The 21,413-nt window shown below is 26.7% G+C and overlaps 1 protein-coding gene across 1 annotated transcript in view; it reads right to left on the bottom strand.

Moving 5' to 3' along the window:
* Tsf1 (Transferrin 1) overlaps positions 1-11,879 on the bottom strand; it is a 32,228-nt gene extending 20,349 nt beyond the window's left edge. The window contains exon 1 of the mRNA XM_075367332.1: positions 11,721-11,879. Coding sequence (XP_075223447.1) covers positions 11,721-11,826 — 106 coding nt within the window. The 5' untranslated portion in view covers positions 11,827-11,879. The remainder of the gene's footprint in view (positions 1-11,720) is intronic.
* Between the last annotated feature and the right edge of the window lie 9,534 nt (positions 11,880-21,413).

Below are 21,413 nucleotides of genomic sequence, written 5' to 3'. Positions count from 1 at the left end.
TTATATTTTTTCTTAGCATACAAGAAATTTAATAGTTATGATTACATGAATAAAATATCTTTATTATTAAGCATGTAGAAGAAAAAAAAATGGGATCAAAGAGATGTAGATGGTTGTAGAACTGACAGCCAGATATGATTAGAATAATTTGCAAAATAATATTATTAGACACGATTATTAAAATTAATGCACGTGACTGTGTGTGTGATTTTCTTTTTTTTAAATGAAATTCATGTACTAAAATTAATTTGTAATTTATAAGTTATTAATTTTAAAATATAGAAATAAAAACATGTCTCTTTACTCTATATTTATCATGATAATTAAATTCAATCTTAAAGTAATAGAAATAATAAATAATGTGCTAAAATTAATCAAATTTAAAAAAAATAAATAACCTTTAATATTGTAACAATATGAATTTAAATTATGTAATATTTACTACAAGTCTGTATTTATTTCTTTTATTTCAGTAACGCGATTTAAATTACAGATTACAGATTTATCTCTTGAATACAGAATAAAAATCAATTGCATGAAATAAAAGTCATATTTATAATCAGAGGAGACAATAATATAGTTACAGATTACTTTTTTTAACAGAAGTTTCTGCTGAAGGGAAAACTGATAATACAAGGTTAACTGTAAACCTAATAAACTTCTTTGTGCCTTGTCAGACATAATATAAAGACAATTATGCAAAGCAGGCTTATTACTAAACCATATCTATGAAGTGTATTTGTTATATTCGTTCAACCTTTACTTACACATATTTTTTTTTTTTAATCTCATTTAATAATACATTTTGGGAATTGATTATGTACTTAATTAGAAAAAAGTGACGTAAACAGATTTACAAAGCTGTGAGTATTATTCAAAAAATGTATCAGTATAGTAGCTTTGAACTTGATAAGCTGTGAATTAAATTTATGTTTGAAGTTACGTGAAAGGAGTAAGTTGTAAATTATTACAACTTATGAATGTAAAATATTAATTCCTTACATATTATGAAACAAAATAAAATGAAACTGGTTTCTTTATTTATCCATACTGTACTGAGATGTTTATGATTAAAGAGGAATTGGCCAATAAAGATGTTTTTTGTTAAGGTTAAGTTTCCTTTTCATAATAAGCCAAGTCAGGGAATTATTCATACAATTTTTCTTTTAAGTTTTATAAAAATTCTTTAGATTATTTTCAAAATAATATTTTCTTTTTTCATAAATGGTTTTTTTTTTGTCTTCAGTTATTTGATTGGTTTGATGCAGCTCTCCAAGATTCCCTATCTAGTGCTAGTCGTTTCATTTCAGTATACCCTCTACATCCTACATCCCTAACAATTTGTTTTACATATTCCAAACGTGGCCTGCCTACACAATTTTTCCCTTCAACCTGTCCTTCCAATATTAAAGCGACTATTCCAGGATGCCTTAGTATGTGGCCTATAAGTCTGTCTCTTCTTTTAACTATATTTTCCAAATGCTTCTTTCTTCATCTATTTGCCGCAATACCTCTTCATTTGTCACTTTATCCACCCATCTGATTTTTAACATTCTCCTATAGCACCACATTTCAAAAGCTTCTAATCTTTTCTTCTCAGATACTCCGATTGTCCAAGTTTCACTTCTATATAAAGCGACACTCCAAACATACACTTTCAAAAATCTTTTCCTAACATTTAAATTAATTTTTGATGTAAACAAATTATATTTCTTACTGAAGGCTCGTTTAGCTTGTGCTATTCGGCATTTTATATCGCTCCTGCTTCGTCCATCTTTAGTAATTCTACTTCCCAAATAACAAAATTCTTCTACCTCCATAATCTTTTCTCCTCCTATTTTCACATTCAGTGGTCCATCTTTGTTATTTCTACTACATTTCATTACTTTTGTTTTGTTCTTGTTTATTTTCATGCGATAGTTCTTGCGTAGGACTTCATCTATGCCGTTCATCGTTTCTTCTAAATCCTTTTTACTCTCGGCTAGAATTACTATATCATCAGCAAATCGTAGCATCTTTATCTTTTCACCTTGTACTGTTACTCCGAATCTAAATTATTCTTTAACATCATTAACTGCTAGTTCCATGTAAAGATTAAAAAGTAACGGAGATAGGGAACATCCTTGTCGGACTCCCTTTCTTATTACGGCTTCTTTCTTATGTTCTTCAATTGTTACTGTTGCTGTTTGGTTCCTGTACATGTTAGCAATTGTTCTTCATAAATGGTGCATATGTGTAATTCAATGCTTTAGAAAATAATAATGAAACTGTTTTCATGACATTTTTGGAAAATCTGCTGTGATATAAGATTTACCCACTACTATTGACCATATAGTAGAGCTTATATAAAGAAACAACCACATGGTCACACCATATTTTTAAAAACTACTTGCACAAAAGGATGCTAAGGGATGCCTAAAATTTTAGAATCTATTTACATTTTTAATATAAATTTCTGAACACTTACTTTCTCATAAAACATGAAAATTATTTTAAATCAAAATTTATTTGCATTTTGAAATTAACATTTTTTCAGTCAACTTTTTTCTAAAAAATATATATATTAATTTTTAAAAGCAATGTTGTCATCTTTTTCCCCATTTTATCAGATTTTGGGTAGACCACTTCAGCGGCAACTAACATTCAATAATTATATTCCTGTATGCTCCTATGCCCGTTTTTATTTTATACATCATTTCTTCTATCATCTTCATTTAAGACTTCGCCCTACAAAGGGGTATACGAAGGTAAGTCCTTAGTATACCCCAAACATTTTCTTAACTATTTTTCCACTTTCTATCCTTATTACATGCTGAAACTGACTTGCCCAAATCTTTTAGTCAGAATTTTAATTCAAGTTATGTATGTATAGTGTTTTCATTTCTCTTCTATTTTTGGAAACGTTCTGTAATACTTTCAAAGTGTTTAAATTTTACTACTCAAAGATGCTTAAAGTGAGTTGGAATGTCATTATTTAGAATATAAACAATAATAAGTTATGTTATTTTTTAGATATGTCATAAATCACTGTGATTAGTAATTGCTGTGATTTAGTTAAACTTCTGTGATTAAGAGGGATTAGTATGTTAAATTTAGCTTTTTAATTGGTATATTAATGATACAATTTATTTTCAAGAATGGTACGTCGTTAGATATTTCAATAAAAAAGGGCTTGGATGTTATAAAAGTTAGATAACGTATTTGATGGAAATATAATAACAGTTCCTTACCAATGTCTTTATTGTAGAACTTCAATCTACTTTATTACTTATCTAAGGTACTGTACTGTATGTGTGTACATTTGTTACTCACACACTTCAGTTTTTATGTGTTGTATTGATGAAAAAGTTAAATTAATTCAATAAACATAACAGTGAAAATTTGATTACATAAAAATTACTACCATAAACACGCAATATCAAATTAGAAAGTTGTGTTTATTATTTAATAGGTGTTGTTTTTTAACCACGTTTATAAGTACACATATAGGACAAGCACTGACAGCTTCATTCTACATAAATGAGAAAACTAATTTAAACAAGTGTTAAGTTTAATTTCTATGTAAATGATTATATATATAATCACACACACACACACACACACACACACACACATATATATATATATATATATATATGTATGTGTGTATATATATATATATATATATATATATATATATATATATATATATGTATATCACACGCATACACACATACATATATATATATATATATATATGTGTGTATGTGTGTGATAAATGATATTTGTAATAAAGAAAGATTATATTGCAAATCTGTATTCAAATCCTATGATTTGAATGTCTTTGTTAACTGTTATTCTTGGGTCATTGACCTGAGTCTAGACAAAACTGAGGTCAGTTGCCTGTCTGTAGCCTATTAATAGCCTCTTTGGCAGAAATATAATATCAATAAAGAAAAGTCCAATACAGGAAAGTATTAGATAAAATTACCAAGATAATATTTTATTAAAAATTTTTTTGTTAAAACTTATGAACATCAGGTGAAATCCAAAAATATTTAATAATTAATCAGGCAGATTATTCTAACGGTTACTCTGAAACAGTAATAATAATAATAATAATAATCCTAGTAAAGTTAGTTGCTTTTATACGGTTTTGAATACTAGACAGTGGATACTGGTGTACTTTGGTGGTTGGGGTTCAATTAACCACACATCTCAGGAATGGTTGGTCAGCCCTGAGTCTGTACAACACGACACCTTATTTATATGTCATACATATCACCCTCATCTCATTGGATGGTAGGCAGCTTATTGTTCACTAGTAGAACAGTTTGCAACATATATGTTAGGAAGAAAAATAGTTTTAATTTCAAGAATATTTATATTTATTTCAGTGTTTTAATTGGCACTGACTTTGAAAATTCTTATATTAATAAATATGTCTCTGTGTTAGTACAAAAGTTGTCAATAATATATATATATATATATATATCTTGTCATGTATTTATTACAACGCATATTTTATATAACTTTTTTTTAACACCTATATATGTCAACATAAAGAATGTTGAACAACATTAAACAATGGTGATGTCAACTTTTTTTATGCTCTGATCAGCAATAAGTGTGATTAACCATAGAAGTTAATAGTTGGTAATCTGGGGATTTTATGTTAAAACAATTTCAAACAAACTATTTTTTTCATTATGGACCAGTGTTTTTAGTTAACAGAAGCATAGATATTTTTAAAAGGGGTTCAAGATTACTTGTCAGTTTGAATGAGTCCACCATCAATTTTTATGACTCTTTACAAGTATTTATATAATAACTGATTGAGTAATTTACAGTTAATTTTAAAGCAAACATATTCTAAATGTTTTACGTTCAGTATCCATTTCTACTTTTAGTACTTATATACAGATTACAAAAGCTGGAGAATAGAAAATATCAAAACTCTTTTTAATTGTTTCAATTCAAAGTAGAGTATGATGAGTACCTACGATATAAATAATAGAAACTAGTTTTTATTAAACTTAAAATGTTGATTGTTATGATTATGCTTATTGTTACTTTTTATCACCATTGATTAGTGTTGTTCAAGATTGTTTATGATGACATTTGTAGATGTTGATGAAAAGTTATATAAAAAATGCATTATAATAATTACTAATTTTAGTGTAAAACTGGATTTTGTAATTAAATGCAACACATGTAATGTTTTTTATTCATTAGTACATGCTGAAGATTAATTGTTTATATCTCTAAGCTATTATTTACATAAAAATACATACATAGATAAATAAATATATGAATCACATCTTGCATTTAATACAGTCACTTTATTGGAGTGTTTTTAATACTAATTTAATTATGTACTGTATATAAAACAGTTACTCATTGTAAATAACCAGTATTACAATTAAAATCATAAAATACTGCAAAAATTCTATTGTCTTTACTGCAAAACCCTGTCTTTATGCTACTACCTATATAGTATTCATTTCATTATAAAATTATATTTGAGCACCTGCAAGTAATTTAATTGTATCAATATGCCATATACAATTTTAGAATAAAACCCTTTTCTAAGAAGTCCACATTGTAGTGAACTTTAAAAAACGTATTTTTACAGCAGTTTAAATTTTCATTTGCTTTTTTTATACAGGCTGATTGAAATATTTCTTCTAGCCATAAAACAATAGTTTTCAAAAAGAAAAGAACATATCATTAGGTCTTTTATTAAAGTTTTTTAAATTTAACATAAAGTAAAACTTAATATCTACTTCAGAAAGTAATTGGTAATGTTAGCATAATCACATTTGATTAGAAGATTCTGGATTTCAGATCCCTTCAAGCATGGCATATTTTAAATGTAAAAAAATTAATTTCTTATCGTAAAACTGGATAAATATGAGCACGTACATTATGTTCATCTATTTGTTTACTAAAAATTAATAAACATTTTTATTAATAAAAAGACATTTTTAGTGTTTTGAACATTGAAAATAGTCTATAACAAAGAAATCATCTGCTCATTAAGAACAAGAACAATAAAATTTCATTTGTTATTCTTTTATCTCAGTAATCTATGGAAACTGGTTTATCTTTTGTTTTATTGACATTTTATTCTTATCTTTACACTCCTAAATTTTTTAGATGCTACACCTTGAGACAGTTTTGGTGAAACAGAATGTAAGGGGTGTAGTTTACCAGTATATTGGTTTTTATTAATTAAAATTTGTTTTAGCCAATTTTTATTTTTAAGGAACAAGATACTTGATAACTGTGTGTCCTTAAGTGATATCTAAAGTTGCTTGGCAGTTCATGTTAATTAACTTTTTACAGGCAGTCTTAAGATTGTTAATTATGATTTAGATTTTATTAATTAATTAATACATACTAAGTGCTAATTGAAATATACATTGTTAATTCTTCAAACTAAATATTTACATTTTTCTACCAAGATAGAAGTAGTTTTTATTTATGTTTATAGGTATAATTTCATATTAAATGGATATTTACATTTTTCCATCAAAATGGGTGCTTATTGTATTAAAATAATCAAGTTATTAAAAACCGAATGAGTTGAATTATAAATAACTGTATTCATAAATAGTGACTCACTTCACCCTTACAAAGAACTCAAATAAATGTGCTACATAACTTGCTGGTTTATAGTGTTACTGTGTTCGTACAACTTATTAATAGTGTTCGTACACTATCTTAAGTGCATTCATTTTGGTTCTTATAAGTAGAACAATTAACTGGTCTAATAAAAAAGCCAAATTAAAAAAAAATCATGAAAAAAGAAAATGGTTAAAAATTCATTGAGAGAAAACAGGATTAGATTGAAAACCATGAATTTCAATGGATACCTGCCGATTTCATAAATAGTGTAAAATTCCCCCTTGTAATTTTTTAATGACATTTACTGAATTATTTTTGTTAAGATTATTTTCAAAAATTCTGATTTTGGCAACTACAGATTATTATTTTCTAATAATAAATAATTATAAAAATAAAATAATAATTATTATTAATTAATAATAATTTTCTTATATTTTTATTTTATAGAATAATGAATAAGATAGAATAATTTCAATTTAATAAAAGTTACTGAAGTATAGATATTTATTTATATAATAATATTTACAACAGTCTTTCTCATATGATATGCAAATTTTATTTATGTTGTTCTTAATTAATTTATTTATAAAATAAAATATCAATCCTAGCAGTCACTGCTTCAATATTTATCATAATTTGGTAAAAGTCTATTAAATTTTATCATAGCCATGAAGGAAATTCACAGTAAAAAAAATTAACTGAATAAAGCCTTACTTAAGAAAGCATTATATAAACAAAATATTATAGATTTTCTTATGTTGATGGGTTCAGAGGTGGGTTTTACACATCTTACAAAAAATGTATGAATGTCTAACAATAGATAAACCTAAAATTATCTTTATATAACAACATATTAGAGCTTCTATATAGGCATTCCTTAACTTTTTCAACAAATTTTATACTTGTATAATTGTCTACTGTTAAAATTTCTATAAAAAGTAAATACTTTACTCAGATCATACTGTGTAACAATACATCATACAGATCATGACAGGAATGGATAGGTTTGTTTCTTCATTGAGTTATCACTTGTCAGAATATTTGACTAATTGTTTAGTGCACATCATCTTCACTCATTTCACCACAGGGTCTGGCTACTTAGTACCCATAATTACTTTGAGAAAGCAACTTTGATCAGTGTTTCTTCAAGTGTTTTACATGCATCATAGCCATATGGAAAACTGGGCCAGATAGCCTAAAGCAACAAATTAATGTATTTTCTTTTATTCTGAAACAATGCATTATTTATACTACTTCAGCTTGGAAGGGAAAATAATGCTATTTAAAAGCTGAGTACCCGATTAATATTTACCTTTCAAAAGAAAGTTTTTTTCACGGGCTAAAATTTACTGTTTGTTACATAGAAGTATTTTTATTATCTTTTTTGGTAGGGGTAGATATTTTTATACTTATTAATAAGTGATTACTTGTTTGGAGCAAAGATACAAATATAAATTACAGATATTTCTACATACAAATATTTGAAGTCAAGTATAAATATTTAATAATGAAGTTAAGTTTATAGTTTTACTAAGATGCTTCAAAGTGAAACAATAGTTTGATGTTTTTGTAGATTAAATTTATCATCTAAGAAGAGATCTAGTACATTGCAAAGAGGTACTAGATCTAGTACATTGAGAGGTAGTACATTGCAAAGTATTATAAAATATATATAATTTTTTATATACTTTTTTTTTTATAGTTCAAAAGGTTTTAATTTTAATTTTATAGTATTCCAAATATTTTCAATACTATACCATTTATGAAATCAGCAGCTTGTTACAATAATTTAAAATAAATAACTTAATAATTTATCAATTTTTTTTTTCTGATTTTTGATAAAATAAATAAGACTAGTTAACAGGCAAAAAACATATACTTGAGTATTACAAACAGAAGCAGAAAAAATAATTATTATTTATAAACCAGTTTGCTTCAAGTAAACATTTCTTTTAATGGAAATACAACTCTTTTATGAATAATAATAACAAAAAAAAGAAAGTTTACTTTTTCTTCTTTTGTTTTAATATTTTACAGAAATGTTTTACATAATAAAATGTTCATTTTGGTGCTTCTATTTAAAAATTAGCATAATTTTACAGAAAGAACATGGTAGAGTAGATGAAACGAGTTCCCCTTTTAATTAATATTGCATTTTATGGTCATATATTTTAATTATGAGGAGTATAACATAAATGCTTATATTTCAATCAAATATGTTTACCTAATTTACATAAACATTACATAAGGGAATAAAATTTTAAATATTATAATTAAAATTCAGTTTGTTTCTGTTTTTCTTTTAATATTGTGTTTTTTTATATATTTCTCTCATAATAGTATTATTTAATTTCAGTTTTCTTTATGTTTTTTTTTTTTTTACTCCATTTGTCAATAGAGTTTTCCTTAACTGGGAATGTGCAAAGTATTCCTTATCTTAAAAATTTTTCTGGACACTATGCGAATTCACTTTTAGCAAAAGATGCTTTTTCACACTTTCATCTTATGTATGATTGATGGGGTCTATTTAAAAAAAGGTATAATGACAAAAGATTTTAGCCTCTAAAGGTTTTAGCTATTTTTAATATTTTTGTGGTTGTTATGCCTCTTAGTACCATAAATTATGGTTCTTGAATATTTATTTTTTCTTATTCACAATTAATTTTAGAAAGAAATAAATAAAACTTTTACAGTTTAAAAAATTGTATATACAAAACGCTTCAAAATTATAATTATAATTATGTTTATCAAAATTATATTCCCTTATGTAATTTTTATGTAAATTAAGTAAACGTATTTGATAGAAATATAATCATACATTTTATACTCCTCATAGTTAAAATAAATCACCATAAAATTCAATATTAATTAAAAGGGGAACTCATTTCATCTACTGTGCATGTTCTATCTTTAAAATTATGCTAATTTTTAAATAGAAGTACCAAAATGAACATTTTATTATGTAAAACATCTCTGTAAAATATTAAAATAAAAGAAGAAAAAGTAATGTCAAAAAACTTTTATTTTGTATCTTTTATTTATTCTCATTATTTTCTTAATAGAAAAATTTTCTTATCAAGACAAAAATTAAAACTTAAACATTAAAAAAAATTAAATCTTGTAACATTATTAAAAGCTATAACAAATCAATGTTAAATTATTTGGAAAATATTCCAAAGGTTTTTTTTAATACTAATTAGCAGAACCTTTTCAATGCAGTTGTCGATAACCTCTCTGGGTAAATTTATTGATTCACAATCAAGGAAGATGCATCTAATTAACTCTAAAAGAACCTTTGGACGAACAACTGCGATCTAATTTAAAAATAAGTAATTTGTTATATTTTAATCATATAAATATTATTACATATATCACAATTTTTTTTTTTAATAATTTTTTGTATACAAATTTATTACAAACACTCTTCCAGTGTTTGAATTAAAATATAATTTTTTAGTATTTTTTTTTTTTTTGTTTTTATTCTTTTTTATAAATTAAAGCTGTTGACACCTTCATGTATGATGTTAATTATCTGTTAAAACTGTTACTTTATTTAGCTAAATTCTTTTTGGTAGGGAAAAGTCTCTATAAAAAAGTGGTTTTGGAAGATTAAAAATGTTAACAGTGTGTTTGTGTGTTATAAATGTTATCATAAATTTATTAAATTGTTTAATAAACAATTTGCAGTTATTTAAAACTACTGTTTTAAATAAATAAAGCGACTGTTTAAAAATTAAAAAAGTAATAATCTAAAGCCGTTAATTAAATAGTAATTAAAAGTCGTAATTAAATCTGAAAACTTTTTTCCAATTATTTTATGGAAATTTCCAGCAGGTGTGTGGTATGTAAAAATATTTAATCATTTCAATCAGTAATTAAGAAAGACAAAGAGTTCTCATGAATAGTTATTAAAATAATTTGAAAAACAAGAAAACGCATAAAAAATTTATTTAAAATTTAAAACTAGATTTTAATTTAGTTGTTAAACATTCCATAGATACTGGGGAAAATGTGTATAAAAATAATATTATTTCTTAATAAAGAAATAATAGCAGTAAATAATAATTAAAAAAATGAATGATACTTATGAAATATTATTGATTGCTGGCAATCTAAATTAAGGTTTCAGTAGTTTAAAAATTTTTAAATAACTTTTTGCTTTTGACTAGGATTGCTTAAAGCAACAGTGCCTATTTTTTTCTGTAAACTTTTAAAAATACTAGTTCATTGTGTTTACAACTATCATTTATTTTTAATTGATATTTTTATTATTCCTTATATATATATTTTTTTTCATTTATTAATTATACGATTTTATTTTATAATTATAATTTTTTTTTCTTTATTTATGAAAGTGTGTACATTCATTTAACAATTGAAATAACTGTCTAGTTTTTTATTTGAACTTAAACTTGTTATAAACAGTTTTTGAGTGTTTTCTTGTTTAAAATTTTAGTAATTAATAAATTGAGATTTTATTTTTTTTTTAAATATATGAAATTATTTGAAAGATTCATATTTTAATTCAGAATTCTATATGTATGTTTATTTGTATGCATATAACTGTAGCTGAAATATAAAATTAAATTTTTGTGTTTTGGCAGCTATTATTTCTATGATTGCTTGTTGTATATTTAGGTGTACATGTTAATTTTCAGATCACCTTAGATATCTTTTTTAATCGACTTAAAATGTTGTTCATTTTAGTGTTAACAATCACCATTAATCTTATAACTGTTCTATAATTTTATATGATGTAGTTTGACTACAGACAAGCAGTTTTCCTGAGTTAAGAGCAGGAATATTTCTTATAATGGCCATAAATATTTTTAAAAAATAAAAAAACACTTAAAATATTATTAATTTTAAGTGTATTTGATTGCATATTTTGATGGTTAGGGTTTAATTAACCTAAACATTATCTCATTAATTAACAGTGATTTAATCGAGTATAAATTTTAAAGAATTCCCAGCTTGTATAAAAATGTTTAATTTTTTTTTAATTTGCAATTAATATATTAATACAGATTAAATTATTTATTCCTTTTTTTATTAATTTGTTAAGGTTTAATTATAATCTTTTTTATAAATAAAAAAATAAATTTACTTACACGGATGCCCCACTTCTCTTGATGGTCCATTAATGTGGTGAGGTTCGGGATCGGCGAAACACCCCACGAACAATAGTATCACCCAAGCGGCTGAAGTAAAATACATTTTAGTAATGCCAATATACGGCACGAAGACGTATTTATATAGCCTGCAAGCTGTCCAAGAGTCGACGAGTTATCTTGAACAACCGGTGGACGGGGAGTTACAGAATTGTACAGCCGGTTTTTAAGGAGGGGGGGAAATATCATAAGGAAAAATAATATACATACATCTATACATAAATATCATTTTTATTTTTACAGACAATAAAAACGTACAAAAAATTGATTATCATTATAGTCAGCAATTATAATATCAAAGCGATGATAATTTTTTGTATTATTATTTTTTTTTTTTGCGTAAAATACGTAACAAGTATTTTAATATTTTAAAATTATTCCTACAATGATAAAAGTAATTGATGATTTCTTTGTGTAATTTTACTTTTTATGTCACCGATAAAAAAAATAATAAATCAGTCAGTTACTAGCCCAAATTGGAATTATTGTTTATATAGATTATTGTTTTTCATTTCTAGAATTTCAATGACGTGACGTAATTCAAGATTCTTCCAAAACGTTCTTTATATTATATTTTTTGTTGATAGTTTGTTGATTACCAATATTTTGTATTATATTTTCCTTGTATATTTATTTATTTATTTATTTTTTTTATTATACATAATGTTACAATCAATACATTTTAATATAGTTTACTCTTTTCTGATGATGTTAATAATATTCAGTAATAATGTTCCTTTTTTCCCTACCTTCGTATTTTGAAATTTCTTTATTATTATTATTTATAATTTATATATTTTTGTTAACCCATTTAAGATAAATTTGGACAGCGAAATAAATTTTAATAGAAAATTTCCAATATTTTTTAATTTTTCAAACATCTTATCTAAATGACTTGAAAATCTTAACTTATCCAATAAAAAAAAAATGTAAACTAAAAATAAAATTATTTAAAAAATAAATTAAATATAATATATTTTTTCTCAAAAATAGTCCAAAATATTTTTGTTATTATTTATACGTAAATTATATTGAAAGAAAGCTAAAATTAATTCTGTATATCAGTCATTTATTATTATTATACTGATTTATTTTCATTTAGCGACTTCAAGCAAACCCCCGATTACAACAGTTATAAATGTTGTAGCTTTAGTAAAATTCCAAGCTTGATCGGGATTCGAATCAGGACTTTTCGAATGAAACACAAAAATATTACCCTTTTTTTCTTATCGGTCGTTGCTATCGATCCCATATGGGTTAAATACAGATATAATAATAGGCTCTGAAATCTATATTCAAAATAATATTAAGTTTTAATAGCATTTAGCAGTTTTTATAGTTTAATAAATCAATTATATTTATCCCTTTCAACGATTGGGTTAGCTCTAAAGTAGAGATACTCAACTTTTTGAAACCTGTGAATTACTTTATTTGTATACCTACTAATACCTAGCAATTTGTATATCTATTTCAGATCACACGACGATGTGAATTTTCGGTTTAAATTATTGGATTAGCTTTGCAAAGCTATTTTACAAAGCTTTGCAAAGCTTTGTAAAAATATTTAAATTCTGTTCAGTTTCAAAATTACAATCGATCAATCACTACTTGCTTTATTGTTATTTTTAAAAATGTATTTTGATAGTTGTTTCTATCAAGTTTTTTTTCAGTAAAAAATCATTAAAAAATCGTTTTCTTAAATATAAAATTGAATTTAACTTATAAAATAATTGATTAAAATAAGTGAAAAATCAAATATTTTTAGAAAAAATGCAATTCAAATACAACGAAACTAACTGAAAAAAAACATAAAAATAAAAACTTTGTAAAAAAAGTACATTTTAGCAGAAATTCAAAAAAAATATACTCGTTATTTTTTGCTATTAATATTATTTAAATTTATGTCTAAACTTTATTTTTGTTAACTGTTTTAACGTACAAAATGTTACAATTTTAATACTTTACATTTAATAAATACAGTATCTTCTCTCGAAAACCAAAGATTATTTTTCTAATGAAAAATATTTAATTTAGAAATTTATTTTTCTAATTTTTTGATTCACAGATTATAATTAGAAATTCAACCATAAGTGGCCTCCTGGGCGCAGTTTGAGCAAGTTAGATATCAGTTTAATAATCAAATCGTTTCACGCACCTCTGAAATTATTTTTCTTAGCAGGTATTCGAAAAGATTAATGTTTTAAGCCGTTTATTATTTAATAAATTGAATAATATTAGATTGCTTATTCGACCGTTTTATTTCTGATCATTCATTTTTTTCTGAATCTTTTCCATTTGCTATTTAGTCAATCGATATTCGGATTATATTTTTTAATATGTACTTAAACACTGTTATTAAATATATTTATACAAAAGACCTAACCTACCTAAATGAAGCAGAAGCTAGGCTAAAGGCAGATGCTACCTAACGGTAATTAAGGCTTATTTTGGATGGTCGTTTGTTAATAATACTTGGGAATTGGATCCTGGACCTCGATATTGTAAAAAAGATGTTAACCGGTACATCCTATCAGTGGCATTGATAATAATGAGGCATTTTTAATAAGAAACTGTCATACTAGAATTCGTATTTTTGTTCCAGATATTTCTTATTTTCTGATAGGTCAGATATTCTAGACATTCTGACATTCTAGAAGTGTTGAATACTGATTTTACAACATAAATGGTAGTTTGCTGTATTATTGTTATTTTTTTTCCATTATTTATAAACAAAAACATTTGGTAACATTATCTTGATGTGAACAAACATTATCTCGTTCCTTCATAAGTTAAATTTCTTTCTATCTCAAAACAGAAAATAAACTGTTACTAATTTTTTCTTAGTTTTTCAGAATACCTCTTTCCAGCAGAATGATAATACAGTGATTGTCTCACACCTAGTATCTTAAATTGTTTATAAGTTATGTGTTATTTTAATTGTTTAATTAACCGTAGAATAGGCACATTATTTTAATTTCCTCTTGATCAAGCTGTGTGTACATTAGTCAGTTTTTTATTTTACAATCTGCAAATGAAATATTTCAGTCGCTTATACTGTACTTAATTCCTGCGTTTTACTCAACCAGTCCCTGTACTAAACAGAGCAAGGTATCGTTTGTTTAGCTAAATATTTTCGTGAGATTTTTTTGGAATTGAAGTCGACGAGAAATCATTTTATTTCCCACGTTCCCTAATAATCACGGCACGGATTGCTTGTTGTATACCTCAAAATATCTGTGCAGTTTATTGTTCGGACTTATATCTCAATCAGCTTTCGATTTTTAACCAGTAAAGATCTTTTTAAATTTTGAATCCTGTAAAAATTTAACGGTTGAATTAATTTTTTGATTGTCTTTTTTTTCAATTCATTTCCAAATAGAGTTAGATTTATTCTTTTAACTCGATCATACCTCTTTCTAATAAATAAAAAACCATCGATTAAAGTAATTAATAAATTGGATAAAAACGGCGAGTTTTTTTTTTATTTTTTTTTTAAACCCTACTCCCCCCCGCCCGAAGGCCGGATTTACAGCTAACTAGAACTCAGCTCGAGAGAGTGTCCTTGTACTCTAAGAGGGCCTCCCTACCCACCGGCAGTATGTCCGGCAAGGCAGGTAAGCCTCCCTGGTCGGATTTTTTAAGTGCCTGTCTCTAATCCTCAACGGACGGTAACCGGGCCCGATTATGTCGTTCCCGGGCCGCCCGCCATAGACCGGGACTCTCGGCCATAGACATTGCCTGCCTCAAACCCCAGAAAGAAGAGACCAGGTCCGGCTATGCCGTACCCAGTCACACCTCCCGTGGTCGGGACTAGGTCTTAACTTATTGCCATCCTATAAGCCCATGGAGTCCCCACCCGATCATTGGAAGCCACACAACTAGGCGTACGACCCCTCACGTGTGGGGCTGTCCACCCTTCCCTATGCTAATATTTCCGTCGTCTCCCCACAGCTTCCTTGGCAGTCAGGACGTCGTCTGCTTCAAAGCACCATTACTTATAATATTCCACGACAGATTTTCCACAATTTTATTATTATTATTTTTTTATTATAAATTATAAAAAGTGATCATTTGAGGCGTTTTTAAGCTTTTATATTTGTCAAAGTTTTTTTCTTATAACCGATAATGAATATCCTATTACAAAATTCGTTACAATTCAGTGTACTATCATATTAGAGGTGTAACCAATTCGAACTAAACATTACGTCTTCTATTTCTTTTTTTCTACAACTTGAACAAAATTTTGCAGATGTTGGCCTTTCATAAGTTTCCTTTCTTTTTCTTGTTTAGCCTCCGGTAATTACCGCTCAGATAATACTTGAGAGGATGAATGAGGATGATATGTATGAGTGTAAATGAAGTGTAGTCTTGTACTGTCTCAGTTCGTCCGTTCCTGAGATGTGTGGTTAATTGAAACCCAACCACCAAATAATACCGGTACCCACGATCTAGTATTCAAATCCGTGTAAAAATAACTTACTTTACTAGGACTTGAACGCTAGAACTCTCGACTTCTTCTTTAAATCAGCTGATTTGGGAAGACGCGTTCACCACTAGAACAACCCGGCGGGTTGGCCTTTCATAAGTTGCTCCACCTTGTACTACTTTGGATTATTCAATGCAGTTTTTTCTCGAGAATTTATAATATCGTCATTCACGTTTTTTTGGTCTACCGCGTTCCTTTTTCCCTTATATGAGCATTAGACCGTTACTGTTTTAGTCCATCACTCTTCTTGTAATATGTTTCACCCTTTTGTATTTATTTATAAAAATTCTTTGTATATCCTAGTTTTTTGAATTGAAAATTTGATCTTGATATTTAAAAAAAAAAAAAAATGTTAACCGGTACGTCCTATCAATGGATTCTTATTGTCAGTATCAAACTATCGTATTGGAATTTGTATTATTGTTCCCAATATTTCATATTTGCTGATTGGTCAGATTACGATTACCTTTTAGATGTGTTGAATGCTGATTGTTACAATATCATTGTCGTCTGGTTATGGTGTATCATTGTTGTTTATTTTTTTATTCTTTCATTATTTATTAACAAAAATAATTTGGTAATATTATCTTAATTTGAATTATAAAAGAGTGTTAGCAAACATTGTCTCGTTCGTTCGTAGGTTAAATTTCTTTCAGTCTCAAAACAGAAAATAAACTATCGCTAACTTTTCTTTATTTTTTCTAAATACCTCTTTCCAGTAAAATGATACAGTGATCGTTTCGAACCTAGTATTCTATTCATCCTATTTCGGTTTACTTTTTTGTTTCAGTTCTTTCCATCTTTTCTCTATTTTTCTCCTTTTCACAGTTTCTTTAGTCAGGAGCCAGTCATTGATTAATACGTCGGTCTTATCTTGTTATCTTTTTTATAGCGCTTCCGATGTATCGTTTATTTTTTGAAAAAAAATATTATCAACCTGGCTGAATTCATGTGTACTTTATCTGTATGTAGCCCTCTCCACTGAACTTTATGACTCCTGTATTATAAAACAGAAAATATGGAAACTTTCCTGTTAGGTTTTAAGTCTCAAAAATGAGGGTTTTCAGCGGTTTCTCAATGGGGAATCAAAAGTAGTGGAAAATCTTATATTACTGTCTTTACCAGACGGTTAAAATATTTAGTATTTAATTCCGATTCGAACTACAAAAAAAAATTATCGGAAGAGATAAGCTAAAGAGATTTTTCCATTGCAGTGATTTTTTCTTTTTTTTATTGAATATATAGTCGTAAAACGCAATCTAAAGAGTTAATTACTTGGGGACGCCAACAAAAGTTGTGCTGTATGAATAACATTAATTATTTAATGACATATATTAGGCTCAAGGTAATAATATAAAAGATTGTTTAAAATAAATTTATCGGCCCATTGTTTTGTTATTATTACACAACAGTTATCAAGTAGTGATTATTTGTTTTTATGCCGAATAAGAAGTTTTATCAGAAAAAAGTTTTCAGTTTATTATTCATATTATATCAAGAAGCATCTTCAGCTTAATGATTTGTGTTAAAAAAAATAATAAATTCAATTTAATTAAATTTTTTTTCTGTTTTCATGAAATTAATTTGTTTTCTTTTACGGAAATAAACCATTACCTTTAATGAATACCTTTCAATCTTGACTATATACAAAAATATCAGTGTTTTTTGGTGTAAAAAAATTTACATCGGTAAAAACTGAACTTAATTCTTATCTTACAAAGGACAATGAATAATATTATTGATGTAATTTTATAGATAATTTGATAGTGTGTGCTTTTATCCTTCATGAATTTCCTTAGAATCACTTTACTATTTTTTTTCTTCTAAAATAACAGCTTACTTCAGAAATATTAATACTAAATTTTCCTTAAAATCAAGTACGGTATTATATTCTTTATCTGGTTGTGGTAGAATTATTCTGTCGTAAATTTACGAGTATATGTAATACTATAAGTAATATGATAATTGAAAAATATAATTAATTTATCTATATATGTAATCATATTACATTATTTTATAATCCTGATTTCTAAATAAATAAAAAAATTTATTGAATTTTTTTTTTAACTAAGTAAGGGACGCCAGAAAACATTTTTTTTTTAATTGTTAAGTATTTTCTTAGTTACCGTATTTAAAAATAATAAGCATTCAGCACAAAGAAAATGGGAAGTTCTTAATTCGATTCTTTATTTCTAATTCAGTCGAATAAGGACAAAGTGAAGCTACATTTTTCATTCCCTTTCTTCTGGGTTTTTTTGCAATCTTCCGATATTTCTTAATTCTTTCGGTTTGGTTTTGCCCAGACATGTTGTTTGTTTGTTTCTTTTTACTCTTTCTCTTAGAAACCCCTGAAATGTTTTACCAGTTTTATAAACGTTGTTCTGTGTACTTTATATTTTAATTTCTTCAAGTTTTTCAACCACTGAAATCTTTGATTTCCGTTTTGTTTTTTTCTTTGTTGTAAATGCGGTTAAAGATTTGTTTTTGGAGTCTGTTATCGTTCATTTTTATTTCGAAGAATTTGGCTCTTTTTTCTGATGGAATCTACTTATTCTCAGTTTTATTGTATTTGTAAAGAAAGATCTTTATTACTTCTGAATTTTTATTTGTTTTCATATATTTTTAATCATCGTAGTATATTTCTTTCGTTTCTTTTTATTGAATTTATTTCACTTTATCTCAAACTGAAGATGCATTCTGATTCGAACAGCCTTTCTGGTTGGTTTGATTACCGTTTTATGCCTTACTTTAACTTTTATTGAAATGTTCTTTTTTTTTGTACGTATCTTTTGTTAGTTTGTGGTCAATCCATTTTTCTCATTCTTATTTGATTGGGTTCTTTATCTAAATCATTAATTTGGGTTATTTCTCCCAGACATTTAAAGTTATTGACTTTGATGTTCATAAATTCTATATTTTATTTTTTAAGAAACTTTTTAGTCCTATTTTCTTTGCGATTTCTTTAAGGTGGTTACATGCTCTGCCGCCGTTTTGAGATTCTCCAAGAAATGTACATTCGATCCTTACGTATTTGTATTTGTTTAAGCCTCACTTATGGCCAAATGATCGACGACTCTTTTTTTTATTTCGTAGAGGAAGTTAATCTGATGATCACATTGAAACTTTTTTCACATTTATAAGTGAAATATTTTTTATAATCATCACGTTGTCTACCTATAAACAGTTTACAAATACATTTTAACTTTGTAATTTAAGTATTACTTACCATCTGTATAATATTTTTCAGATATTCAAAGTAATTTTGTTCGAAAATTTATGCAAATTGGTTGAAAAACTTAAAAGTAAAATAATAATACATATTTCCGTGTTCCAGAGAGATTTAGTTTATTCCTCGAAGCAGTAGTTTTACGTAGTTTCTCTGAATACCTTTTTTTTATTTTTATAAACGCAGATTTCTTACCTTTGTGTTTCGTGTTGATAAATTTTTTCGTAGGACAGCGCTTTTAATCTGCCTCAAATAAAAATAAAACCAAAAAAAAATATAAATACTTTTTCAATTTTTCTTTAAATTCAGTTTTTTTGAAGTCTGTTCAAAATTAATTGTTAATTAAGTTGTTGGAAGTTGTGGTTTTTTTAATAACTTATCGATATTTCTTATCAACATTGTAAATAGTTTATATATTATTCGGAATTGCGGTATAAATTCAGAGTTAATGATATTTAATTTCTAATAAGTTATTCATGTGAACTAACACAATAAAAAATTTCGTTTGTAAGCCAAAAATCTCTCCTCTCTCCATCTTTTAAATTGGAAATCAGGGTTTTATTTTTTCTTACATATAAATTCTCTAGTTTTTCCTAAAAAAAAAAGAAAAAAAGGAATTTACGTTTAGCCATTCGAACATCCCAACGGCTAAACGTAAATTAATCACATTTTGGGTGAGAAAAAAAAAGCGCTGGATAACACCTAAGCACCTTCGTATCATTTTTTACCGTTCATTGTCCTGTAAGAACCACTACTTAAACATGAAAAAGGAAGTCTTTTCCAGAAATAACATTCTGCGTAATTTGGTATGCAGCGCTCGGAGAACACAGCCTACTAAAAATATCACTACAAAACAAGTAGACATCGATGTTAATGAGATGGAACGTGTTGTGTACTGTTGTCTTAAACAAAGTTTTCCCTTATCGGTATTGCACCACCCAATATTTGAAGAAAGATTGTCATGCTGAAAGAAAGAGGATCGAGGATCCTTGCCACCCTTTGTACGGCCATCAACAGCCGGATGATATCGAACAAGAAAATGCTTCTTATCGAGAGCCCATGCTCTTCAGAGTTCTGAAGTAGAGAATCTTATCAATAAGGAGGAAGTGTTCGAAGACTTGCAGGTAGATCTTTTTTCTTTCTCTGTTTAGTCTCCGGAAGTACCACAAGGTATTACTTCAGAGGATGATATGTATGAATGTAAATGAAGTGTAGTCTTGTACAGTTCAGATAGATCTAAGGAAAAATTAACTTCTGGGAATGATTCGTAATTCACCCTAGAACCGGTTTAGAGTGAGATTTTTGAGATACAAAAGACAAACCTTCAAAAGTGGATTCTGCTGCTTGCAAAGCTCTATATTTCGTGTGAATGTGTTAACTTGCAATATGTGATGTACTGTACTTCCTTATCTGCTACCAACTGAAAGAGCCTTACACCTAATATCTATATTTAGCAGATGATAACGTCATTTCCACTGCGATTTTTTTTTAGAAAAGTCAAGTTTGATCTGAACAAAAACAGTAAAGTAAGTGCATATAAATTTATCACATTTTTAGATGTGATTATATAAAAATGTAAAATAAAAATAAAAAGAAAAGCATTATTTTTACTATTTTTGGCTTCGAAAAAAAATTGAAATTTGTGGATTAACAATTCGTAATGGGCAGTCTCTTTCATTTAACATAAGATTAACATTTTAAAGCTACTTATTTTATAATTCCAAATTACAATATATTATCTGAAAGCAAATCCGCCGGGTTATTTTAGTGGTTAAATTCGTCATCGCAAAATCATCTGATTTTCGAAGTCGAGATTTCTAAGGTTCGAGTTCTTGTAAAGGCAGTCGCTTTTATACGGATTTGAATGCTAGACTACGGATTTCTGTATTTTTTGGTGTTTGGCTTTCAATTAACCACACGT

The sequence above is a fragment of the Lycorma delicatula genome, chromosome 5, assembly GCF_047948215.1.
Source record: "Lycorma delicatula isolate Av1 chromosome 5, ASM4794821v1, whole genome shotgun sequence".
NCBI lineage: Eukaryota > Metazoa > Arthropoda > Insecta > Hemiptera > Fulgoridae > Lycorma > Lycorma delicatula.
The sequence above is the reverse complement of the archived record's forward strand: the minus strand, read 5'-3'. Positions and strand labels throughout refer to the sequence as shown.